The sequence below is a fragment of the Oncorhynchus masou genome, unplaced genomic scaffold (genome assembly GCF_036934945.1).
Source record: "Oncorhynchus masou masou isolate Uvic2021 unplaced genomic scaffold, UVic_Omas_1.1 unplaced_scaffold_1998, whole genome shotgun sequence".
In the NCBI taxonomy this organism is placed as follows: domain Eukaryota; kingdom Metazoa; phylum Chordata; class Actinopteri; order Salmoniformes; family Salmonidae; genus Oncorhynchus; species Oncorhynchus masou.
Window position 1 is genome coordinate 59,845 of NW_027008488.1, and position 26,772 is coordinate 86,616.

Here is a 26,772-nt window from a genome sequence, read left to right on the forward strand (position 1 = left end):
GATGATGCCCTTTCAGTGTAAGAGCTGTTTGAAAAGACTGCCTGGAATTTCAGCCTGTTTTGGTGTCCACAAGTTCATCTGACTCTGGGTAAGTAGAACAAAAAGTCTTAATTGCCAAAATCTCATACTATCCCTTTAACCATTTGGGAAATGAGATACCATCTGACCCTGCATCAGCGATTAGAGACAGCTTCTAGCGACTCCTTTATGATACCATCTGACCCTGCATCAGCGATTAGAGACAGCTTCTAGCTACTCCGTTATGATACCATCTGACCCTGCATCAGCGATTAGGGACAGCTTCTAGCAACTCCTTTATGATACCATCTGACCCTGCATCAGCGATTAGAGACAACTTCTAGCTACTCCTTTATGATACCATCTGACCCTGCATCAGTGATTAGGGACAGCTTCTAGCGACTCATTTATGATACCATCTGACCCTGCATCAGCGATTAGGGACAGCTTCTAGCGACTCCTTTATGATACCATCTGACCCTGCATCAGCGATTAGGGACAGCTTCTAGCAACTCCTTTATGATACCATCTGACGCTGCATCAGCGATTAGGGACAGCTTCTAGCGACTCCTTTATGAAGAGAACAGGGAAGTTTGAAGTGATTGGTAAGGAGAGGTTTAACTGTTCTAGGGGTGGGTCTCAATAGTCTAACGTTGTTCTCCTCGTCTCCTCATCTGCATTAAGGTTGGGGACCATTCAGTTTTCACTTTCTTTAAAAAAAAATTTAAAAAATTAAAATCTAAACTGAAATTGACCTCAACCCTGATCTGCACTAGTCTGGAAAAGAAACAGCAGTGTGGAAAAAGACTTCTTGACTAACTTTCCACCATAGTGCTTTCACCGTGTTGTGAAAATCTTTCTTCAGGAGACTTGATATTCACCGTGAACTCTACTACCAAAATTCCTAACTATACTAGACCATCAGAGGAGAGGAGGAGGGCTGGAGGAGTGATGTCCTGAACTCTACTACCAACCCTGAGCTAAACTATACTAGACTATCAGAGGAGAGGAGGAGGGCTGGAGGAGTGATGTCCTGAACTCTACTACCAACCCTGAGCTAAACTATACTAGACCATCAGAGGAGAGGAGGAGGGCTGGAGGAGTGATGTCCTGAACTCTACTACCAACCCTGAGCTAAACTATACTAGACCATCAGAGGAGAGGAGGAGGGCTGGAGGAGTGATGTCCTGAACTCTACTACCAACCCTGAGCTAAACTATACTAGACCATCAGAGGAGAGCTGGAGGAGTGATGTCCTGAACTCTACTACCAACCCTGAGCTAAACTATACTAGACCATCAGAGGAGAGGAGGAGGGCTGGAGGAGTGATGTCCTGAACTCTACTACCAACCCTGAGCTAAACTATACTAGACTATCAGAGGAGAGGAGGAGGGCTGGAGGAGTGATGTCCTGAACTCTACTACCAACCCTGAGCTAAACTATACTAGACCATCAGAGGAGAGGAGGAGGGCTGGAGGAGTGATGTCCTGAACTCTACTACCAACCCTGAGCTAAACTATACTAGACCATCAGAGGAGAGCTGGAGGGCGTCATCACTCCCTACGGTGATGCTGTGATTCTGTTGTTTAGAAGAGGAAGAAGGATACATAGAGATCTAGTCTGCCATGGGGGAGGAAACCGTGTTGAGTCTGTGTGTTTTACACGTACACCATTCTAGGTGCTTCTCTATGATGACTCTTCAATGTTTGGGTGAATATATGGATATGTATGTATGTATGTGTGTGTGTGTGTGTGTATGGTCTTTAACATTGCGGAGGTCTTTATCTGACAGTGACTCCCAGTTTCTCCAGCACCCTGACACCTTTCTCCTGGTACTCCTCCCTGGTCAGCCAGAAGTGATCTTTGTCCTTCATGATGTCCGCCAGCACGGCCCCGCCCAGGAACACCATGTGCTTACGCCGCGGCGGGTCCTCGATGCGGATCTTAAATTTCTACAGAGGGAGACGGGGGGGGAAATTCAGCATTATGTCCGAGGGGAGGAGTTTGGCACAGGATGGATAAATCTTGACCTCATCATATAATGACTAGTAATTCAGGATGCAAGGTGATTTGTAGAGCAGCGATCTACTTCTGTTGTGTACGATGAGCTGACTACTGAAGAGATGTTTTTGTCTCCACCTAGTGGGTTAACTACAACACTGCACCATGTTGAGGAAGTGGGCCCTGTCCCAATACTTTTCAGCATACATCCTTCCTCCCACCCTTCAGGTCCATTAGGGACCGGTTGGACCTTTAGACAGGTCATCATTGCAAATAACAATTTGTTATTGACTTTCTATTCATAAATGTAAGTTAAATAAAAACAAAATCTATTTGAAAAGAGTTGTTCTCACCGAGAGTTTGTCCACGTGGCCTTTCAGCACGCGTTCCAGGTAGAGCTGTTTGAGCTCCCTCTCTAGTCGAGATGGAAGACCTGGATACATGGTGGACCCACCTGACAACACTATGTGTTTATAGAACTCAGACCTGAGAGAGAGGGGGGGGAGGCAGAGAGAGAGAGGGGGGAGGCAGAGAGAGAGGGGGAGGCAGAGAGAGAGAGGGGGGGAGGCAGAGAGAGAGGGGGGGGAGGCAGAGAGAGAGGGGGGGAGGCAGAGAGAGAGAGGGGGAGGCAGAGAGAGAGGGGGGGAGGCAGAGAGAGAGAGGGGGGGAGGCAGAGAGAGAGAGAGGGGGGGAGGCAGAGAGAGAGAGAGGGGGAGGCAGAGAGAGAGAGAGTGTGGAGCCAGAGAGAGAGAGAGGGGGAGGCAGAGAGAGAGAGAGGGGGAGGCAGAGAGAGAGAGGGGGGGAGGCAGAGAGAGAGAGAGGGGGGGAGGCAGAGAGAGAGAGAGGGGGAGGCAGAGAGAGAGGGGGAGGCAGAGAGAGAGGGGGGAGGCAGAGAGAGAGGGGGGAGGCAGAGAGAGAGAGAGGGGGAGGCAGAGAGAGAGAGCGAGGGGGAGGCAGAGAGAGAGCGCGAGGGGAGGCAGAGAGAGAGCGCGAGGGGGGAGGCAGAGAGAGAGAGAGGGGGAGGCAGAGAGAGAGAGAGGGGGAGGCAGAGAGAGAGAGAGGGGGGAGGCAGAGAGAGAGAGAGGGGGAGGCAGAGAGAGGTGAGAGAGGGGGGGGCAGAGAGAGAGAGGTGAGAGAGAGGGGGAGGCAAAGAGAGAGAGAGGGGGGGAGGAGGCAGAGAGAGAGAGAGGGGGGGCAGAGGCAGAGAGAGAGAGGGGGGAGGCAGAGAGAGAGAGAGGGGGAGGCAGAGAGAGAGAGAGAGGGGGAGGCAGAGAGAGAGAGAGGGGGAGGCAGAGAGAGAGAGGGGGGGAGGCAGAGAGAGAGAGAGGGGGAGGCAGAGAGAGAGAGGGGGGAGGCAGAGAGAGAGGGGGAGGCAGAGAGAGAGAGGGGGAGGCAGAGAGAGAGAGAGGGGGAGGCAGAGAGAGAGAGCGAGGGGGAAGGCAGAGAGAGAGAGGGGGGGGAGGCAGAGAGAGAGAGAGGGGGGGAGGCAGAGAGAGGGGGAGGCAGAGAGAGAGAGGGGGAGGCAGAGAGAGAGAGGGGGAGGCAGAGAGAGAGAGAGGGGAGGCAGAGAGAGAGAGAGGGGGGGAGGCAGAGAGAGAGAGGGGGAGGCAGAGAGAGAGAGAGGGGGAGGCAGAGAGAGAGAGCGAGGGGAAGGCAGAGAGAGAGAGGGGGGAGGCAGAGAGAGAGAGAGGGGGGAGGCAGAGAGAGAGGGGAGGCAGAGAGAGAGGGGGGAGGCAGAGAGAGAGAGGGGGGGAGGCAGAGAGAGAGAGAGGGGGAGGCAGAGAGAGAGAGAGGGGGGAGGCAGAGAGAGAGAGAGAGAGAGAGGGGGGGGGGCAGAGAGAGAGGGGGAGGCAGAGAGAGAGAGAGGGGGGTAGGCAGAGAGAGGGGGAGATTAAAACAGGTGACGATAAAAAAAGTAGTGTCTGTGTATTGTCGGTCTGTGTGTGTGTCTGTATTGTCGGTCTGTGTGTGTATTGTCGGTCTGTGTGTGTATGAGTGTCTGTGTGTGTGTATTGTCGGCCTGTGTGTGTATGAGTGTCTGTGTGTGTGTATTGTCGGCCTGTGTGTGTGTGTATATTGTCAGTGTGTGTGTGTATTGTCGGTCTGTGTGTGTATGAGTGTGTGTGTGTGTATTGTCGGTCTGTGTGTGTATGAGTGTCTGTGTGTGTGTATTGTCGGCCTGTGTGTGTGTGTGTATTGTCAGTGTGTGTGTGTATTGTCGGTCTGTGTTAGTTACCTGGTGTCGATGTCTGCTGCATGGATAGTGTTGAAGAGCAACTCTGCCACCCCGACTCCCTCTACGTTGATGAGATGGGGCTGGAACAAAGCCTCTGGAGCCTCGAAACGCTCCCCTCCCACCTTGATCACCCTGCCGTCTGGGAGCTGGAGGGAGGGGAGGGAGGGAGGGAGGGAGGGGAGGGAGGGGAGGGAGGGAGGGAGATTGAAAGTCAGAGGGTGGTGTGTGTATGTTGTTCAGGCTTACGTGTGGTGAATGTGTAGTAGTATCTTGTTGATGATCACGTGTGGTGGTGAGTGTGTGTGTGTGTGTGTGTGTGTGTGTGTGTGTATTTACTGTAAAACGTGTTCATCTGTATTTTATGAGTTGTGTGCGTCTTTGTAGCTTGTGTGTAAAGGCTCTATTCAGCTCAGGCCGTGGGAGGAAGTTGAGAGCTGCCCAGCCACCGCCGCCCTGTGGCCACAAAGGATATGATATCACACACCCCCACAGACACACTACCCACCTTGTCTAACACACACATATACGCTACACACACACTCTTAAGATGTGTGTGTTTTATAATGAGTGCCCTTCTTATGAAAGAAAAGCAATATCATGGAGGAATATTCCACCCACTCTCTGGAAGCTGCTCAGCACTTCCTGGTTCCTCTGAAGCTCCACCGACATTAACATGTCGAGACCAATCCAGTGTTCAGCCTCCTGTGTGGTGTGGTGGTACATTCTGTTACTCATCAGCTACTCAGAGTGGTGTGGTGGTATATTCTGTTACTCATCAGCTACTCAGAGTGGTGTGGTGGTATATTCTGTTACTCATCAGCTACTCAGAGTGGTGTGGTGTGGTGGTATATTATGTTACTCATCAGCTACTCAGAGTGGTGTGGTGGTATATTCTGTTACTCATCAGCTACTCAGAGTGGTGTGGTGGTATATTCTGTTACTCATCAGCTACTCAGAGTGGTGTGGTGTGGTGGTATATTCTGTTACTCATCAGCTGCTCAGAGTGGTGTGGTGGTATATTCTGTTACTCATCAGCTGCTCAGAGTGGTGTGGTGGTATATTCTGTTACTCATCAGCTACTCAGAGTGGTGTGGTGGTATATTCTGTTACTCATCAGCTGCTCAGAGTGGTGTGGTGGTATATTCTGTTACTCATCAGCTACTCAGAGTGGTGTGGTGGTATATTCTGTTACTCATCAGCTACTCAGAGTGGTGTGGTGTGGTGGTATATTCTGTTACTCATCAGCTACTCAGAGTGGTGTGGTGGTATATTCTGTTACTCATCAGCTGCTCAGAGTGGTGTGGTGGTATATTCTGTTACTCATCAGCTACTCAGAGTGGTGTGGTGGTATATTCTGTTACTCATCAGCTACTCAGAGTGGTGTGGTGGTATATTCTGTTACTCATCAGCTGCTCAGAGTGGTGTGGTGGTATATTCTGTTACTCATCAGCTGCTCAGAGTGGTGTGGTGGTATATTCTGTTACTCATCAGCTACTCAGAGTGGTGTGGTGGTATATTCTGTTACTCATCAGCTACTCAGAGTGGTGTGGTGGTATATTCTGTTACTCATCAGCTGCTCAGAGTGGTGTGGTGGTATATTCTGTTACTCATCAGCTACTCAGAGTGGTGTGGTGGTATATTCTGTTACTCATCAGCTACTCAGAGTGGTGTGGTGGTATATTCTGTTACTCATCAGCTACTCAGAGTGGTGTGGTGGTATATTCTGTTACTCATCAGCTGCTCAGAGTGGTGTGGTGGTATATTCTGTTACTCATCAGCTACTCAGAGTGGTGTGGTGGTATATTCTGTTACTCATCAGCTACTCAGAGTGGTGTGGTGGTATATTCTGTTACTCATCAGCTACTCAGAGTGGTGTGGTGGTATATTCTGTTACTCATCAGCTGCTCAGAGTGGTGTGGTGGTATATTCTGTTACTCATCAGCTACTCAGAGTGGTGTGGTGGTATATTCTGTTACTCATCAGCTGCTCAGAGTGGTGTGGTGGTATATTCTGTTACTCATCAGCTACTCAGAGTGGTGTGGTGGTATATTCTGTTACTCATCAGCTACTCAGAGTGGTGTGGTGGTATATTCTGTTACTCATCAGCTACTCAGAGTGGTGTGGTGGTATATTCTGTTACTCATCAGCTGCTCAGAGTGGTGTGGTGGTATATTCTGTTACTCATCAGCTACTCAGAGTGGTGTGGTGGTATATTCTGTTACTCATCAGCTACTCAGAGTGGTGTGGTGGTATATTCTGTTACTCATCAGCTACTCAGAGTGGTGTGGTGGTATATTCTGTTACTCATCAGCTGCTCAGAGTGGTGTGGTGGTATATTCTGTTACTCATCAGCTGCTCAGAGTGGTGTGGTGGTATATTCTGTTACTCATCAGCTACTCAGAGTGGTGTGGTGGTATATTCTGTTACTCATCAGCTACTCAGAGTGGTGTGGTGGTATATTCTGTTACTCATCAGCTACTCAGAGTGGTGTGGTGTGGTGGTATATTCTGTTACTCATCAGCTGCTCAGAGTGGTGTGGTGGTATATTCTGTTACTCATCAGCTACTCAGAGTGGTGTGGTGGTATATTCTGTTACTCATCAGCTGCTCAGAGTGGTGTGGTGGTATATTCTGTTACTCATCAGCTACTCAGAGTGGTGTGGTGGTATATTCTGTTACTCATCAGCTACTCAGAGTGGTGTGGTGGTATATTCTGTTACTCATCAGCTACTCAGAGTGGTGTGGTGGTATATTCTGTTACTCATCAGCTGCTCAGAGTCGTGTGGTGGTATATTCTGTTACTCATCAGCTGCTCAGAGTGGTGTGGTGGTATATTCTGTTACTCATCAGCTGCTCAGAGTGGTGTGGTGGTATATTCTGTTACTCATCAGCTGCTCAGAGTGGTGTGGTGGTATATTCTGTTACTCATCAGCTACTCAGAGTGGTGTGGTGGTATATTCTGTTACTCATCAGCTGCTCAGAGTGGTGTGGTGGTATATTCTGTTACTCATCAGCTACTCAGAGTGGTGTGGTGGTATATTCTGTTACTCATCAGCTACTCAGAGTGGTGTGGTGGTATATTCTGTTACTCATCAGCTACTCAGAGTGGTGTGGTGGTATATTCTGTTACTCATCAGCTGCTCAGAGTCGTGTGGTGGTATATTCTGTTACTCATCAGCTGCTCAGAGTGGTGTGGTGGTATATTCTGTTACTCATCAGCTGCTCAGAGTGGTGTGGTGGTATATTCTGTTACTCATCAGCTGCTCAGAGTGGTGTGGTGGTATATTCTGTTACTCATCAGCTACTCAGAGTGGTGTGGTGGTATATTCTGTTACTCATCAGCTACTCAGAGTGGTGTGGTGTGGTGGTATATTCTGTTACTCATCAGCTGCTCAGAGTGGTGTGGTGGTATATTCTGTTACTCATCAGCTGCTCAGAGTGGTGTGGTGGTATATTCTGTTACTCATCAGCTACTCAGAGTGGTGTGGTGTGGTGGTATATTCTGTTACTCATCAGCTGCTCAGAGTGGTGTGGTGGTATATTCTGTTACTCATCAGCTACTCAGAGTGGTGTGGTGGTATATTCTGTTACTCATCAGCTGCTCAGGGTGGTGTGGTGGTATATTCTGTTACTCATCAGCTGCTCAGAGTGGTGTGGTGGTATATTGTTACTCATCAGCTGCTCAGAGTGGTGTGGTGGTATATTCTGTTACTCATCAGCTACTCAGAGTGGTGTGGTGGTATAATCTGTTACTCATCAGCTGCTCAGAGTGGTGTGGTGGTATATTCTGTTACTCATCAGCTACTCAGAGTGGTGTGGTGGTATATTCTGTTACTCATCAGCTACTCAGAGTGGTGTGGTGTGGTGGTATATTCTGTTACTCATCAGCTGCTCAGAGTCGTGTGGTGGTATATTGTTACTCATCAGCTGCTCAGAGTGGTGTGGTGGTATATTCTGTTACTCATCAGCTACTCAGAGTGGTGTGGTGGTATATTCTGTTACTCATCAGCTGCTCAGAGTGGTGTGGTGGTATATTCTGTTACTCATCAGCTGCTCAGAGTGGTGTGGTGGTATATTCTGTTACTCATCAGCTACTCAGAGTAGTGTGGTGGTATATTCTGTTACTCATCAGCTACTCAGAGTGGTGTGGTGGTATATTCTGTTACTCATCAGCTGCTCAAGAGTTGTGTGGTGGTATATTCTGTTACTCATCAGCTGCTCAGAGTGGTGTGGTGGTATATTCTGTTACTCATCAGCTACTCAGAGTGGTGTGGTGTGGTGGTATATTCTGTTACTCATCAGCTGCTCAGGGTGGTGTGGTGGTATATTCTGTTACTCATCAGCTGCTCAGAGTGGTGTGGTGGTATATTGTTACTCATCAGCTGCTCAGAGTGGTGTGGTGGTATATTCTGTTACTCATCAGCTACTCAGAGTGGTGTGGTGGTATAATCTGTTACTCATCAGCTGCTCAGAGTGGTGTGGTGGTATATTCTGTTACTCATCAGCTACTCAGAGTGGTGTGGTGGTATATTCTGTTACTCATCAGCTACTCAGAGTGGTGTGGTGGTATATTCTGTTACTCATCAGCTGCTCAGAGTGGTGTGGTGTGGTGGTATATTCTGTTACTCATCAGCTACTCAGAGTGGTGTGGTGGTAGTATTCTGTTACTCATCAGCTACTCAGAGTGGTGTGGTGTGGTGGTATATTCTGTTACTCATCAGCTACTCAGAGTGGTCACTAGGGGTCTATTTTACACTGACCGTGCAGAACTCACCTGGTACGGCTCACCTGGTAGAACAGTGGTACTGACCCGGTAGCACAGTGGTACTGACCCGGTAAGACTGACCCAGTAGGACAGTGGTACTGACCCGGTAGGACAGTGGTACTGACCCGGTAGGACTGTGGAACGGACCTGGTAGAACTGACCGGTAGGACTGTGGTACTGACCTGGTAGGACAGTGGTACTGACCTGGTAGAACTGACCCAGTAGGACAGTGGTACTGACCTGGTAGAACTGACCCAGTAGGACAGTGGTACTGACCTGGTAGGACTGACCCGGGAAGACAGTGATACTGACCTGGTAGGACTGACCCGGTAGGACAGTGGTACTGACCTGGTAGGACTGACCCGGGAAGACAGTGATACTAACCCGGTAGGACAGTGATACTGACCTGGTAGGACTGACCCAGTAGGACAGTGGTACTGACCTGGTAGGACTGACCCGGGAAGACAGTGATACTAACCCGGTAGGACAGTGGTACTGACCTGGTAGAACGGACCCGGGAAGACAGTGATACTAACCCGGTAGGACAGTGGTACTGACCTGGTAGAACTGTCCCGGGAAGACAGTGATACTAACCCGGTAGGACAGTGGTACTGACCTGGTAGGACTGACCCGGGAAGACAGTGATACTAACCCGGTAGGACAGTGGTACTGACCTGGTAGAACTGACCCAGTAGGACAGTGGTACTGACCTGGTAGAACTGACCCGGGAAGACAGTGATACTAACCCGGGAAGACAGTGATACTAACCCGGTAGGACAGTGGTACTGACCTGGTAGGACTCGACCAGCACGGTGGTCTCCAGAGCCAGTTTCTGCTCCTGTTCGATGTTGTAACCCACGTAGCACAGCTTCTCCTTCATCATACGCACCGTCTCAAAGTCCGCAGAGTGGTTGAACGCATAGCCCCTCAGCAGCAACAGCTGGAGATCAGAGAGGTAGAGAGGTGTTACCACCAAGCTTGTCAGGGAAAGGGGGATACCGAGTCAGTTGTACAACTGAAATGTGTCTTCCACATTTAACCCAACCCCTCTAAATCACCCTTAATCAATGTCCACGTCTTCAGCACCCGGGGAACAGTGGGTTAAACTGCCTTGCTCAGTGGCAGAAAGACAGATTTTTACTGTTAGCTTGGGGATTCGATCCAGCAACCTTTCACTCTAACCACTAGGCTACCTGCTGGTTACTGGCCCAACACTAACCACTAGGTTACCTGCTGGTTACTGGCCCAACACTCTAACCACTAGGTTACCTGCTGGTTACTGGCCCAACGCTCTAACCACTAGGCTACCTGCTGGATACTGGCCCAACGCTCTAACCGCTAGGTTACCTGCTGGTTACTGGCCCAACACTAACCACTAGGTTACCTGCTGGTTACTGTCCCAACACTAACCACTAGGTTACCTGCTGGTTACTGGCCCAACGCTCTAACCACTAGACTACCTGCTGGTTACTGGCCCAACGCTCTAACCACTAGGTTACCTGCTGGTTACTGGCCCAACGCTCTAACCACTAGGCTACCTGCTGGTTACTGGCCCAACGCTCTAACCACTAGGCTACCTGCTGGTTACTGGCCCAACGCTCTAACCACTAGACTACCTGCTGGTTACTGGCCCAACGCTCTAACCACTAGGCTACCTGCTGGTTACTGGCCCAACGCTCTAACCACTAGGCTACCTGCTGGTTACTGGCCCAACTCTCTAACCACTAGGCTACCTGCTGGTTACTGGCCCAACGCTCTAACCACTAGGCTACCTGCCACTGGTCCTTTTCCACAGGACAGAGAACTGGGACACAGTGAATGAGGACCGTAACTGGATGGAGTACAACTACAGACCAAAAGCTGCATGTTTCAGTCGCATCGGGGACAACCATAACTCAATTCTCCTAAACTGCCGCGCTCCATTCTCCTAACCTGCCGCGCTCCATTCTCCTAACCTGCCGCGCTCCATCCTCCTAACCTGCCGCGCTCCATCCTCCTAACCTGCCGCGCTCCATCCTCCTAACCTGCCGCGTTCCATTCTCCTAACCTGCCGCGTTCCATCCTCCTAACCTGCCGCGCTCCATCCTCCTAACCTGCCGCGTTCCATTCTCCTAACCTGCCGCGTTCCATTCTCCTAACCTGCCGCGTTCCATTCTCCTAACCTGCCGCGTTCCATTCTCCTAACCTGCCGCGTTCCATTCTCCTAACCTGCCGCGTTCCATTCTCCTAACCTGCCGCGTTCCATTCTCCTAACCTGCCGCGTTCCATTCTCCTAACCTGCCGCGTTCCATTCTCCTAACCTGCCGCGCTCCATTCTCCTAACCTGCCGCGTTCCATTCTCCTAACCTGCCGCGTTCCATTCTCCTAACCTGCCGCGTTCCATTCTCCTAACCTGCCGCGTTCCATTCTCCTAACCTGCCGCGTTCCATTCTCCTAACCTGCCGCGTTCCATTCTCCTAACCTGCCGCGTTCCATTCTCCTAACCTGCCGCGTTCCATCCTCCTAACCTGCCGCGTTCCATCCTCCTAACCTGCCGCGTTCCATCCTCCTAACCTGCCGCGTTCCATCCTCCTAACCTGCCGCGTTCCATTCTCCTAACCTGCCGCGGCAGAGGTACCTTAATGAGGTAGCGGGTTATGTCCCTCCCAGCGATGTCCAGGCGTCGTGTCAGATGGGGCAAGCTGAAGCCCTCGTACACCGGACAGATGTGTGTCACACCGTCCCCAGAGTCCACCACAACACCTGTCAGCAGGCCTGAGGGCAGAAACACACAGAGAGGTCAGACACACACAGGTCAGACACGCACACAGAGAAATCCGACACACACACACACACAGAGGTCAGACACACACACAGAGGTCAGACACACACACACACACACACACACACACACACACACACACAGAGGTCAGACACACACACACGTCAGACACACACACACACACACACACACGTCAGACACACACACACACACACGTCAGACACACACACACACACACACGTCAGACACACACACACACACGTCAGACACACACACACGTCAGACACACACACACGCCAGACACACACACACACACGCGTCAGACACACACACACACACACGCGTCAGACACACACACACACACACGCGTCAGACACACACACACACACACGCGTCAGACACACACACACACGTCAGACACACGCACAGAGTAACATAATTAACACACCCCCGATACGTTTGACAAACCCTCTGAATGGGAGGGAGTAAGCTGTGTTGAGTTGGGTCTTAAAGTGAACCAGAGAGAGTTGAAGAGGCTGTGTGTTCCTCTAGTCTAGTACCTTGGGCGTAGAGCGTCAGCACAGCCTGGATAGCAATGTAGACCCCTGAGAACTGATACGTCTCAAACATCACCTACCAGAGACAGAGAGACAACTTTAAGAGACCGCCATCAAATACAGTCTTACAGCTGGACTGCTTCTGGAATGATGAACATGTGTAACACACTGTTAATGCTGAACCCACTGACCCTCACGCAGCTCTGTTAAAGCTGAACCCACTGACCCTCACACAGCTCTGTTAATGCTGAACCCACTGACCCTCACGCAGCTTTAGAGCTCTGTTAATGCTGAACCCACTGACCCTCACACAGCTTTAGAGCTCTGTTAATGATGAACCCACTGACCCTCACACAGCTTTAGAGCTCTGTTAATGCTGAACCCACTGACCCTCACACAGCTCTGTTAATGCTGAACCCACTGACCCTCACGCAGCTTTAGAGCTCTGTTAATGCTGAACCCACTGACCCTCACACAGCTCTGTTAATGCTGAACCCACTGACCCTCACGCAGCTCTGTTAATGCTGAACCCACTGACCCTCACACAGCTCTGTTAATGCTGAACCCACTGACCCTCACACAGCTCTGTTAATGCTGAACCCACTGAACCTCACACAGCTTTAGAGCTCTGTTAATGCTGAACCTCACACAGCTTTAGAGCTCTGTTAATGCTGAACCCACTGACCCTCACACAGCTTTAGAGCTCTGTTAATGATGAACCCGCTGACCCTCACACAGCTTTAGAGCTCTGTTAATGCTGAACCCACTGACCCTCACACAGCTTTAGAGCTCTGTTAATGCTGAACCCACTGACCCTCACACAGCTCTGTTAATGCTGAACCCACTGACCCTCACGCAGCTTTAGAGCTCTGTTAATGCTGAACCCACTGACCCTCACACAGCTTTAGAGCTCTGTTAATGCTGAACCCACTGACCCTCACGCAGCTTTAGAGCTCTGTTAATGCTGAACCCACTGACCCTCACACAGCTTTAGAGCTCTGTTAATGCTGAACCCACTGACCCTCACACAGCTTTAGAGCTCTGTTAATGCTGAACCCGCTGACCCTCACACAGCTTTAGAGCTCTGTTAATGCTGAACCCGCTGACCCTCACACAGCTTTAGAGCTCTGTTAATGCTGAACCCACTGACCCTCACACAGCTTTAGAGCTCTGTTAATGCTGAACCCGCTGACCCTCACGCAGCTTTAGAGCTCTGTTAATGCTGAACCCACTGACCCTCACACAGCTCTGTTAATGCTGAACCCACTGACCCTCACACAGCTTTAGAGCTCTGTTAATGCTGAACCCACTGACCCTCACACAGCTTTAGAGCTCTGTTAATGCTGAACCCACTGACCCTCACGCAGCTTTAGAGCTCTGTTAATGCTGAACCCACTGACCCTCACGCAGCTTTAGAGCTCTGTTAATGCTGAACCCACTGACCCTCACACCGCTTTAGAGCTCTGTTAATGCTGAACCTCACACAGCTTTAGAGCTCTGTTAATGCTGAACCCACTGACCCTCACACAGCTTTAGAGCTCTGTTAATGCTGAACCCACTGACCCTCACGCAACTTTAGAGCTCTGTTAATGCTGAACCCACCCACTGACCCTCACGCAGCTTTAGAGCTCTGTTAATGCTGAACCCACTGACCCTCACGCAGCTTTAGAGCTCTGTTAATGCTGAACCCACTGACCCTCACGCGGCTTTAGAGCTCTGTTAATGCTGAACCCGCTGACCCTCACGCAGCTTTAGAGCTCTGTTAATGCTGAACCCGCTGACCCTCACGCAGCTTTAGAGCTCTGTTAATGCTGAACCCGCTGACCCTCACGCAGCTTTAGAGCTCTGTTAATGCTGGACCCACTGACCCTCACACAGCTTTAGAGCTCTGTTAATGCTGAACCCACTGACCCTCACACAGCTTTAGACCTCTGTTAATGCTGAACCCTCTGACCCTCACACAGCTTTAGAGCTCTGTTAATGCTGAACCCTCTGACCCTCACACAGCTTTAGAGCTCTGTTAATGCTGAACCCACTGACCCTCACACAGCTTTAGAGCTCTGTTAATGCTGAACCCACTGACCTCACACAGCTTTAGAGCTCTTAATGCTGAACCCACTGACCCTCACACAGCTTTAGAGCTCTGTTAATACTGACCCTCACACAGCTTTAGAGCTCTGTTAATGCTGAACCTCACACAGATGTTCCTACATTAGTTCTCACACGGTAATGAGGTCAGAGTGGTAGCTAGCTGTTGCTATGCACTTGGAGTCAACTTGCTACACACACCCCCCCCCGACATACCCACCTCAATGATCTTCTCTCGGTTCTTGGTGGGGTTCATGGGCGGCTCGGTGAGCAGGATTTTGCAGTTCCTGGAGTCGACGTTGAGCTTCTCAGGCCCGAAGGTGTAGTCCCACAGGTGCTTCATGTCGTCCCAGTTCCTGACGATGCCGTTCTCCATGGGGTAGTTGACCTCGAGCATGGAGCGCAGCTCGCTGGCCTCGTCGCCCACCATCAGGTCCTATGGACGTTAAGGGGTTTAAGGTTCAGATAGACACCCCTGGGTCGTGTTCATTAGCACACGACGTGACAAAGCATTTTGCAACCGTAAACAGAAACAAGCGTTCTTCTTATTGGAAAAGTGCAGGTGTTGTTCTCAGCGGGATAGTTTGTGTTGGATCGGTGGAGAGCCTCATGAATACGGCCCTGGAGAAATCAGACCGTTAGCTTAGCTGTACCGTCACCTTTCACCAGCAGTAACAGAGGGGCATGTCAACACTGCCTCCATGACGGCTCCACGATGGCCTAAAGAGACACAGTAATGGGATATACACATACGCAGCGCTCAAACAAAAAGAGGCAAGTCACATCCGTCAGCAATTACCCAGCATGCATTCTTTAAAACAGCATGTTCCCATGCATTCACTCTTAAAACCTGTTCCCTTTCTGACCAGAGCACAGGGCACAATCCTAAACTTGAGAAACATGCAAGTAACTTACATGGACACCATTGACGTCAATGAGAAGTTTGCGTGACAATCTGCATGCAGGTCAAGTTCAGATTCAGTCTCATTCGAGCAAGGCTCAGTCAGAGTTACATGCAAACCCGGCATTGGGAATCACTACATGATTTGGTTAGCCAAGTGTTAGTCACACATTACAACGCTTCCTATTTCACTGGCATACACTGAGCCTGACTGTCATCAGCGCAGACTAGTAAACTGTTGCCCACGGAAGCTACTTGACACATTTAGAAACCGTAGCCTGGTCCCAGATCTGTTTGTATTGTTTTGACTTGTGCCAACTGCTATGGTCAATGGTTGGAACAAACAGATCTAGGACCAGGTTAGAGAAACAGTTGACACAGTGTGTGTTTTGGCACTGAAGGAGCCCCCGTCTGGCAGTGCCATGTGTTTTCAATGAAGACCTGCTGCTTCCATCCTGTCTGTTCTGCCAATCAACAGCTATGTACACCCACCATCACACACACACACACACACACACACACACACACCATCATCACAAACACACCACCATCACACACACATCAAACACACCATCACCACAAACACACCATCACCACAAACATACCATGTACACACACCATCACCACAAACACACCATCACCACAAACACACCATCACCACAAACACACCATCACCACAAACACACCATCACCACAAACACACCATGTACACACACCATCACCACAAACACACCATCACCACAAACACACCATCACCACAAACACACCACCACCACACACACATCAAACTATTGTAAAGTGGCTGTTCCACTGGATGTCAGAAGGTGAATTCACCAATTTGTAAGTCGCTCTGGATAAGAGCGTCTGCTAAATGACTTAAATGTAAATGTAAACACACCATCACCACAAACACACCACCACCACACACACATCAAACACACCATCACCACAAACACACCATCACCACAAACACACCATCACCACAAACACACCATCACCACAAACACACCATCACCACAAACACACCATCACCACAAACACACCATCACCACAAACACACCAACACAACTTTCAATTCATTATCTGAAAGCTGATTGACATTTGCTGTACTACTACTGTTGTTAATAAGTTCAACTTGTCTTCCTAAACCATATCTGAAGACCATTTAAAATCTCCCTCTACTGTTGTATTAAAAGGTACCGGTGGGGGACCATAAAACACAATATGCCAAGGCCCCCAGCCCAAAGTGCACGAGTTGTCGCCCAATAGTCATCTCATTGTCCCTCATTTGTTTGCATGTTCGTCCACCACTTGTAGGTCTTCCACCACTGATGTCACTCAACCCTGATCATCTTCTTCTTCTCTCTCTGCATCAACGACTACCTGTCCACTCCAAACATCTTGGAGAAAGTACCGAGGTTTCTAATCTTGGTAAAGGCACCAGGGTTAGATGCACAACTGTAGTTTTTGTGTTTTAATCAACTTAAACGACGACAAAAGACAGTTATGCTCATGTTCATTGATTAGGGATATCAACACCATCCCCAAGTGTTTCAAAATCAAAGTAAACATACGCTAATTAAAACACCCTGTTTTCTGAGAATTCTTTCAAATTATTAGAACATGTAAACACCTTAAATCGCCATTCCAGCGGTTTGATCTGCACATCAGCTAGCACCCGCGGTGTGATCTGCACATGAGCTAGCACCCTCGGTGTAATCTGCACATGAGCTAGCACCCGCGGTGTGATCTGCACATGAGCTAGCACCAGCGGTGTGATCTGCACATGAGCTAACACCAGCGGTTTGATCTGCACATGAGCTAGCACCCGCGGTGTGATCTGCACATGAGCTAGCACCCGCGGTGTGATCTGCACATGAGCTAACACCAGCGGTTTGATCTGCACATGAGCTAACACCAGCGGTTTGATCTGCACATGAGCTAGCACCAGCGGTGTGATCTGCACATGAGCTAGCACCAGCGGTGTGATCTGCACATGAGCTAACACCAGCGGTTTGATCTGCACATGAGCTAACACCAGCGGTTTGATCTGCACATGTGCTAGCAGCCGCGGTGTGATCTGCACATGAGCTAACACCAGCGGTTTGATCTGCACATGAGCTAACACCAGCGGTGTGATCTGCACATGAGCTAACACCAGCCGGGCCAGTCTCCCTCTAGCGCGAGTGAAGTGAGTTGGGAACAGCTGAATGTATGGGTCTTAGAAGTAGTTCACATACAAAATCTATATGTCCCAACTCACAATCTAATATGCTTCCCCAAAATAACATTTTTTGTTATGGTAGAACATTTATATTCATTGCTAATTTGAAATGATTTATACTTTTACTTTCGATACTTGATACTATATTTTAGCAATAACATTTACTTTTAATACTTAAGTATATTTATTTACTCAAGTAGTATTTTACTAGGTGACTTGAGCCATTTTCTATTAAGGTATATTTACTTTTACTCAAGTATGACAATTTAGAACTTTTTCCACCACTGCATGTGCATATAGGCACATTAATTTCTTAATTTTAAATGATAGTATGATCACTTATCTGAGAAGGTACCAAAAAATGTCTGAACAATTTATCTGAGGGTTGACTCAACACCAACGTTTTTTCTTCAGTTTTGAAATTGGCCACTAGGGGAACACAACTCAATAACTTAATAATAAAACTTCTGATTGGCTAAGAATAAAAACGGTTATGGATATAACAACCAGATTAATTGGCTGAAACATAAAATGGCGGAAAAAGTTGATTATAAAACTAGCTTTTTATTATACATTTGAATCCAAAGCTGGAAGTGGGCTTAGTGGGTACGTGGGCTTAGTGGGTACGTGGGCTTAGTGGGTACGTGGGCTTAGTGGGTACGTGGGCTTAGTGGGTACGTGGGCTTAATGGGCATGCTGACCCTATATAGGGAACAGGATGTCATTTCAGACACAGGCCATGTGGCATTTAAGTTCCTTCTGCTAAACTAACTTGAGATGAAAAACAGGAACAACAAAACAGTGAAATGAGTGGACTCTTAAAAAGAAATCACTAGATTTCTGTCTGCCTAGTCATTAGGAATCCATTTTTCTCCACAGAAGTACTTAAAATGTTATAATTAGCCAAATATTTAGCCAAATAAAACACCAATGAGAGACAAATTAAATATAGAAAACAACAACAAATAAAAGGCACTCCAAATGAAGTAAAAACACAGCATCACTCGCTCTCCCCGTTAGGCAACCAGGGAGGGCATGGGCCTGCACACACCAGCCAGGAACTCACACCACTTACCATCTTCTGAATATTCTACTTCATCATGTGATGACAGGTGAAGGAGGTGGAGCATAAAGTAGAGAGCCAGCCAGTAAAACAAAGAGAGGGGATGGGATGTCATTTTAAAATAGGTGTTACTAGACTAAGAGAGTCAGTATGACAGACACAGATGAGATTAAGTCTGGTCCATGCTTCTTGGTCCAGGAATAGGGTTGTTGTGTCGGCGTAACTTTTGAACCAACGTTGGAGTGTTGCACAGGAGAGGAGAGCTTCGTAGTATTACCTTAATCTCAATGTTGCCCACTTTGGCTGTGGAGCGAATGATTGGCCTGCCCACCAAGGCAGGGAAGATGTGCTCGGGGAAGTTGGAGCCTGCATAGCCACACTTCACAAACTGAGAGAGAGACAGAGAGAGATACATTTATAGATTTTCTGTAGTTAAAATATTTTACTAGGCAAGTCAGTTAAGAACAAATTCTTATATACAATGTCGGCCTACCAAAAGGCCTCCTGGGGATTAAAAATAAAGATACAGAGAGCGAGAAAGAGATAATATATATATTTTTGAATATATTAACACTGTATATTGCCCTGGCAATACTGGTCTGTTCCTTCCATGTGAATAAATATTGTTTGTATTGGACTGGTTTGAATTAAAAGACCGGAGGAAGAGAGAGTTGAGCACGGCTGGAGAGGATGTGGAGAGATGAGGCAAATGTGGAAGCACGGGTGGAGAGGATGTGGAGAGATGAGGCAAATGAGGAAGCACGGGTGGAGAAGATGTGGAGAGATGAGGCAAATGTGGAAGCACGGGTGGAGAGGATGTGGAGAGATGAGGCAAATGTGGAAGCACGGGTGGAGAGGATGTGGAGAGATGAGGCAAATGTGGAAGCACGGGTGGAGAGGATGTGGAGAGATGAGGCAAATGTGGAAGCACGGGTGGAGAGGATGTGGAGAGATGAGGCAAATGTGGAAGCACGGGTGGAGAGGATGTGGAGAGATGAGGCAAATGTGGAAGCACGGGTGGAGAGGATGTTGAGAGATTATGCAAATGTGGAATCACGGGTGGAGAGGATGTGGAGAGATGAGGCAAATGTGGAAAATAAGGGCTTTCTTTGAACTCCCCAAAGCAAAATAACCAAGTTATTATGTCTAATCTCAGTTACCCAGAAGTAACGAGAGATTAAGTTAAAGCAAAATTATAGTCCACACTTCTTCGGGCATCAGAAAGCAATTACTGATAATATTTGTGACGTTCGCTTCAGTAGACTTGAGTAAGGGTCACAAGCTCTAGCCTAGCAGTGAATGTGTGTGTGTGTATCTTAGAATCCTAGCTGTGGTTAAGAAACTAGTCTCACTTCCGCTTGACTCATTTCTTAAGCCCTTCACAGTGAGCACTTTTTAGCTGCATACACACTATGCCAGCATCGCTTCAAATCGCTGAGAGTCAGAAGTACAATCCAAAAACAACACTGAGATCCATTTGGTGTGTCCAGATTTGAAGGATCCGAGTACTGTAAGCTATTTTTACTACCTATGTCCTAAATGACGGAGGGACCTCAGAATCCCTAGAAACAGTTGTCAGGAGGAGCGCAGCCCCGACGCTATTTCCCAAATGCAACTATTTTATAGCGTTCCATAAAAAAATATTGGATATCCTACCGGATATTGCCAGCTACCTATTAACACACGGGCATGGGTTATGGTTAACGTGAACTAGCTTAACTAATTCTGTCGTTATAACCTGAGGCATAAGGACCAGTAGAAACAAATGTGAATTTACAAAACATTTTGACATCAACATTGAGTGAAAATGTAGTTAGTTGGCTAACGCTGACTAGACTAGCTAAACAGCTAACTAACACGAAAGCTGGGTCAAACGATTTAATAGGTTTGAGCTAACAGGCCGATTTAATTTTTGCACCGTGAAATTATTTTTTATTGAATGTATTGGAAGATGACAACATAGCTAGCCAGGGGTAGATAATTGTAAAAACGGACAGACATTCCTGCCTTGCGTTACCCACCGACTTAACTAGCTAACGTTAGAGCGCTAGCAACACATCATCCACTTCCTGTTTCAGATAAAAATGTTCTCCTGCCATTCTGCCTTGGAAAAATATAGCATTAATAGAACTCGGTCATATGCAGCTTTCCACTCATAAACTTACCCCGGTTCCATTGTCACAAACCACCACTTTCCTTCCCTGGCTATCCATTTTGCAAAACCCAGGAGCCAGCAAACCTCCCCAGCTCAACTTTCTTCAGCAAGCCGGAAGTCACCACCCAGACTGTCTTGGCATCTTCCGGGGGGGGGGGGGGGGGGCTGTTCGAATACCTTTCGATGGCATTCATCCTTCTTTCCTTCCTAGAAATGACACATAACAAAATAAGTATAACATCCAGGGGCCGAGTAGGCTACTGTGGCTATTTGATCGTAATGTAGACCTAACAGAGTGGCCTACCATAAAAAAACAATGGAGAAAATACATCCCATAACACTTTAATAGCTATTCTATAGTACAGCCTACAGCAGCAGGGGGGGGGGATGCAGGGCTTGACCTTCAGACAAGGTGACTGAACATGTCGTGTTGTTTAATGCAAGAAACCACTTTACAAAATAAAATGCATTATTATTCCCATACCATTATTGAACGAATCAGACAAACTAAGCTACCCTCTGCCCATTCAAGCCTGTCTCAAAATACAACACTGCCCCTTTGAGACAAAAAAAAAGCTCTTTACTTGACTTGCTTTTCAGAGATGTCTAGAAATGTACATGTTTTGTGCTCTTTTAAGAAACAATCACCCCCCTATTGTTGACTAATAATGATCTATAACTGGGCTAACTCACTAACAATCATTCTCCTATTGTTGACTACTAATGATCTATAACTGAACTAATAACTAACTAACTAACAATCACTCCCCTATTGGTTTGAACCCCAACTGCCGAGGTAAGCAAGTGTAAAGAACATCATGTTGCTAGTTTAGCCAATACCACTTCCCCCTGATTCAGCTCATACTGAGACTTGAACTGAGAATCTCTACCCACCCAAACACACTTGACTTTTCTCTTGAGACATTCCAACCCATCAAGCTATTGAAAAAGGCCTTCTTCAACAGCACGAGGGGCGACACTTCAGGCTGAGCAGTGAGTTTCACAGCTCCCCATCTGATACACTGGCCCTGACCTACCCCAGGAGGATTCACTTTATTACAGTAGTGGCTAATAACTAGTTTGCCTATGGTCCGGGAGACCTACGGTGTTTTGCTCTTTCAGAAGAGGGAAGGTGGCTGTGAGACCTTGAACCCCACTAAATGGTCATGTAGCTGGAGAATAAAAAAACTAATGAGAATATTTAATTAGACAAGTCAGTAAAGAACAAATTCTTATTGACAATGATGGCCTAGGCACAGTGGGTTAACTGCTTTGTTCAGAACGACAGATTTTTACCTTGTCAGCTCGGGGATTTGATCGAGCAAACTTTCGGTTAGTGGCCCAACGCACTAACCACTTTGATACATTTTACAGTATTACCTCTCTTAAGAAATATCCTTGTGCACATAGCCCCTAAGTGCAGTGAGAATGTTTCCCCAACACCATGTAAGACCACTGGACGTGATCCCATCGCTGCCACTAATGCAGTAGGAGAAAATGAGAGCTGCAGCGGGGACTCGAACTATGGCTAAAACGAGCCTAATGCAGCCTATGCCACAAAAGGGAAGATGAAGTACAATGCTCACAAACACTAAGTGTATCAGTCTTTTAAAATACATTCTTTGTCGTTACAGTCGTTTCAAATACTGTAGTATTTTCTTTGTTTTATTTTCATTTAACCAGGCAAGTCAGTTAAGAACAAATTCTTATTTTCAATGACGGCCTAGGAACAGTGGATTAACTGCCTGTTCAGGGGCAGAACGACAGATTTGTACCTTGTCAGCTTGGGGGTTTGAACTTGCAACCTTCCGGCCCCTATGCTCACAAACTTAATGAAGACCATGTCCCATGCCATCCTCATACACTGCAGTAGCATGGCATCATACACTTTATTATAACAAAATAATGTAATTTGACACATTTGTTTACATGGCTTTTTCAAAATGTTCCCTCAAAACTCACTGGATTATTGATGAACAAGTTCTGTACCCATACGGTGGGTCGTGAGTATAACTACCGTATACATAATTGTACTGTGGCAACTCAAAAGTCAGTACACAAAAAAAAAAGTCCACTGCGGATGTTTATGGATTTATGACCGGAAATGATGACAGAATCTCACTGCGCAAAGCTTGTCGGGATACAGAGACGGCTTGAGCGCCATATTGGAGTGTAACTAACTAGCTATTGTTATAAATAGGGTCGGGGCTGCTGCTGGCTGAGTTTACATGTTTTCTACAAGTTTGTTCTAAGGAAAAGAGAAAGTTATCGGTGGGTCATGAAAGAAATGTCAGCGTAAGTTGCACACATGCTTAAGCCATTGCAATCTTGTTCACTCTTCAACATGTGTGTTGTCGTAGAAATATGATATCTAACGTTAGCTAGCTAGGCTAACACTGCTAGCTAGTTGCTAACGAACGGCTATCATCACAACAATGCGAGGCTGAGGGAGTTAGCGTAGCGAACAAAGGCCTAGCTATTTGGTGCATCTGTTAACTTTGCTAACTTGCTCCCCGACATCATATATTTCTAAAGTAGCTTGATGACTCGATGGGTTTTTAGATGTCCTTCTTCTGTATTTCATTGTAGCTAACTAACGTTATCTAGCTAATTGTTGATTAACGGTATTTTGTTTATAATCAGCGCTAGCTAACTTGTTAGCTAACGACGTTAACGTTAGAGCCCTTGAGTTCCTGTTTTATAACTAGATGGTCATATAGATGTATTGTCGTTAACGTGTGCTAGCAACGTTGTTGCTAACTAACTTGCTTACGGATGCGCTAACATTAGCTGGCTGGCTTTTTTTGTTGTAAACATCCCTGTCTGTGTAGTGACCTATACCAGGTAATTTGGAGCTGACGCCGGCGTCATGTCAGACAGATACTGACCTCGTTAGTTACCTATTTGTGCTTAATCTATCCAGACCAGCTCAATGAATCGGAAATAAATGAAGCACCATCAAAGTAACTTTAAGTTAGTCCCCGGTTTATGTCTTTGGGTGTTTGCTTTTCATCCAGTGTGTGCACTAAACATAGGATGGCTCTTCAAATGCAAATATTGTTTATGGCATGTAGCTCACTATAGATTCAATTTGGTGGCTTGGGGAAACCAAGCAAAAAAAATGATTGCTAACGTTTAGGTAGCTACGTGATAACTAGTAAACAGATTGCTCAATAAAGTATTGACCTCAAGTGAATCAATGTAGTCGGATGAATTCCAAAGCCTGGTCCGCTCAACTCCGTTGGAGTTAATCAGGAACTTCCTTCACTGTTGCGTTTAGTCGGCTAGACGGCAAACAACTTTGAACAATTCAACAGGGCATCTATCATATCTATAACATACTATTCCTCCTCTCTGTTGACTTGTACAGGAACAGTAACAGTATGCATGGCGGGCAGCAGCCTCAGAAACACTATGGCATTACCTCATCCATTAGCATGGCCTTCCCCAGGGAGGTGGACCATCAGTACACACACAAGCTCAGCGAGGCCATGAAACCCTTTGGGGTGTTTGAGGATGAGGACGAACTCAACCACAGGTGAGATGTTGTTCTCATGAAATAAAGAAAAAATGCCAGCACAGAGATACTCCCATAGTTTATTTGCATTTTCTATTGTACAATGTTTTCACACGGAGGTCTTTGTCAGACTTAACCCAACTAAGTAAAAAAACAAAATGTGTTCACTTACACGCCTGGGCCCGTATTCAAAAAGTGTCTCGGAGGAAGCGTGCTGATCTAGGATCAGCCCCCCACCTCTCCTTATAATCTTATTCATTAATATCTAAAACATAAAACTGATCCTGTATCAGCCACACTCGTGCACTGAGACTTTCAGCGAATACAGGCGCTGGTTGAAGTTGAGTGGTATTTGTTCATTTACATGCCCTTTATTTTGCTTAAATGTTTTCCAGGTTAAAGAGTTACAGGTTTTTGTTCTTTTCATATGTGTGCTTGGGATATGCTGGCTTTCGTAGTGGACAGGTGAATTGATTGACATTATGCTACTTCCCACAGACTCGCAGTTCTTGGGAAGTTGAATACATTTGTCAAGGAATGGATTGCCGAGATCAGTGAAACGAAGGTAGGTTCCTTGAAGAACAACGATGACTGAACGGTGTGTGCATTAGTGGCTGCTTTACAGAGAGCAAATCATTCCTACTCTGCTATGATATCAATGGGAGAATGGTGTCTATATCACTCAACATGTATTACACATTAATTCCCCTCAGAACCTCCCACCATCGGCGATAACCAATGTGGGGGGAAAGATCTTCACCTTTGGGTCTTACCGGCTTGGAGTTCACACTAAAGGTAATGTCCTATCCTGACTCTTAAAGAGAACACGTTCATGTCTGCATGAGACACGTGTTGTGTGCTGTCAAATGTCTAGCTTAGTTTTGTGTGTTTGCGTTGCAGGGGCGGATATTGATGCCTTGTGTGTATCGCCGCGACACGTGGAGAGGACAGACTTCTTCGACTCATTCTTTGCAAAGCTCAAACTGCACGAAGAGATCAAAGACCTACGGGTGAGGTTAAATAAAATTAAAATTCTCAGGATAATAGTCTTATAGTAAAAAAATAAAGGAATCTCATATTTTATTGAACAGTGTGCGAGAGGATGACAGTGTGGGAAAAATGAAGAGCGATGGTGTCAAAAGGCAGTAGACCGGATTGTAACCTACGTTGACACTAAATGTGCTGGAGGCCGAGGCATGATCACTAAAATTGCCAGTCCTCAAGATATTTTCTTAATGTATATTATGGCAATCATCTCTGTTCTGCTGTACCTTGGCCTGTCAAATTGCTTTAAACATGACGCACTTCTTCTTTCAGGCGGTGGAGGATGCCTTTGTACCTGTGATCAAATTTAAGTTTGACGGCATCGAGGTAAAGGGGTTTTGCATGTACAAATGGTGTCTATTTCAACACTCTGTGAGATAGGTATACCATCAGAGTGGATTTTCACCAACCCAAATCTTTAACGATGGAGCGAACACATTCATTCAATGTTCACATCCAACACATTTACGTTCATATTGAACTAGAACAGAACCCAGGTCAGACTGTAGATCAAACTCAACACAGTCTTGAAGTTAAGAACAGACCCTGGAAATGAGAGGTTTATGATGCAGCTCGTTTCTGACCAATTTTTCGCATATTTGAACAGAAAGCATAGGTAGCTATAGTATACTATTGGCAGAAACATAATTATAACATAATTATTATTTAATAATCACCCAAAATCACAATATCCTGTAGTAGATACAGACTAAGTAGTATTGGACCCCAAAATGTTATAATTCGCAAACCTTCAATAGGATTACTGTTCTCGGATCACGTTTGGCCACTTTTTTTTAAGTCTTACTGAATTAGCGGGTGGTCCCACTTTATCCTAGATCTGTACTTCTGAATTTGAGCCCAGTGTATTTAAAGTGTACCTGCTCTGTCTTGTTGCTGGGCAGATTGACCTGCTGTTTGCGCGGCTGGCTCTGCAGTCCATCCCAGATAACCTGGATCTGAGAGGAGACTCCCACCTGAGGAACCTGGACATCCGCTGTATCCGCAGCCTCAATGGTACTGATGCTCTCTTCCTGTGGTGCTAATGCTCTCTTCCTGTGGTGCTAATGCTTTCTCTTCCTTTGGTGCTGATGCTTTCTCTTCCTGTGGTGCTGATGCTTTCTCTTCCTGTGGTGCTAATGCTCTCTTTCTGTGGTGCTAATGCTCTCTTCCTGTGGTGCTGATGCTTTCTCTTCCTGTGGTGCTGATGCTTTCTCTTCCTGTGGTGCTGATGCTTTCTCTTCCTGTGGTGCTGATGCTTTCTCTTCCTGTGGTGCTGATGCTTTCTCTTCCTGTGGTGCTGATGCTTTCTCTTCCTGTGGTGCTGATGCTTTCTCTTCCTGTGGCGCTGATGCTTTCTCTTCCTGTGGCGCTGATGCTCTCTCTTCCTGTGGCGCTGATGCTCTCTCTTCCTGTGGCGCTGATGCGCTCTCTTCCTGTGGCGCT

At 47.1% G+C, this 26,772-nt stretch overlaps 2 protein-coding genes across 3 annotated transcripts; one reads left to right on the forward strand and one right to left on the reverse strand.

Moving 5' to 3' along the window:
* Nucleotides 1–1,735: 1,735 nt before the first annotated feature.
* LOC135532717 (actin-related protein 2-A-like) lies at nucleotides 1,736–20,895 on the reverse strand. The gene is made up of 9 exons (XM_064960184.1): nucleotides 20,779–20,895; nucleotides 18,891–19,001; nucleotides 14,646–14,861; nucleotides 12,341–12,413; nucleotides 11,637–11,773; nucleotides 9,810–9,959; nucleotides 4,256–4,401; nucleotides 2,373–2,505; nucleotides 1,736–1,970 (listed from the first exon to the last, which is right to left on the reverse strand). Exons 1-9 carry the CDS (start codon nucleotides 20,824–20,826, stop codon nucleotides 1,800–1,802), a joined length of 1,185 nt encoding a protein of 394 aa, XP_064816256.1. The 5' UTR covers nucleotides 20,827–20,895; the 3' UTR covers nucleotides 1,736–1,799.
* On the forward strand, nucleotides 20,002–26,381 carry LOC135532718 (poly(A) polymerase gamma-like). 2 transcript variants are annotated; one of them, XM_064960186.1, is made up of 7 exons: nucleotides 20,002–20,123; nucleotides 24,139–24,306; nucleotides 24,784–24,850; nucleotides 24,999–25,080; nucleotides 25,186–25,295; nucleotides 25,603–25,656; nucleotides 26,232–26,381. In XM_064960186.1, the coding sequence occupies exons 2-7, from the start codon at nucleotides 24,152–24,154 to the stop codon at nucleotides 26,370–26,372; spliced, it is 609 nt and encodes a 202-aa protein (XP_064816258.1). In that variant the 5' UTR covers nucleotides 20,002–20,123; nucleotides 24,139–24,151; the 3' UTR covers nucleotides 26,373–26,381. The 2 variants fall into 2 exon arrangements, with proteins under 2 accessions (XP_064816258.1, XP_064816257.1); XM_064960185.1 differs by lacking the exon at nucleotides 20,002–20,123 and adding an exon at nucleotides 22,912–23,063.
* Nucleotides 26,382–26,772: the final 391 nt, after the last annotated feature.

What these genes read in the sequence shown, in the direction of transcription:
- LOC135532717 (XM_064960184.1), bottom strand. Translation starts at nt 20,826, where the DNA reads ATGGATAGCCAGGGAAGGAAAGTGGTGGTTTGTGACAATGGAACCGGG. An exon ending in TGGGCAACATTGAGATTAAG is followed by an intron (nt 14,862 to 18,890) that starts GTAATACTACGA and finishes TAACGTCCATAG; the next exon opens with GACCTGATGGTGGGCGACGA. An exon ending in ACCGAGAGAAGATCATTGAG is followed by an intron (nt 12,414 to 14,645) that starts GTGGGTATGTCG and finishes TGTCTCTGGTAG; the next exon opens with GTGATGTTTGAGACGTATCA.
- LOC135532718 (XM_064960185.1), top strand. An exon ending in GAGGACGAACTCAACCACAG is followed by an intron (nt 24,307 to 24,783) that starts GTGAGATGTTGT and finishes TACTTCCCACAG; the next exon opens with ACTCGCAGTTCTTGGGAAGT. An exon ending in GCTTGGAGTTCACACTAAAG is followed by an intron (nt 25,081 to 25,185) that starts GTAATGTCCTAT and finishes TTTGCGTTGCAG; the next exon opens with GGGCGGATATTGATGCCTTG.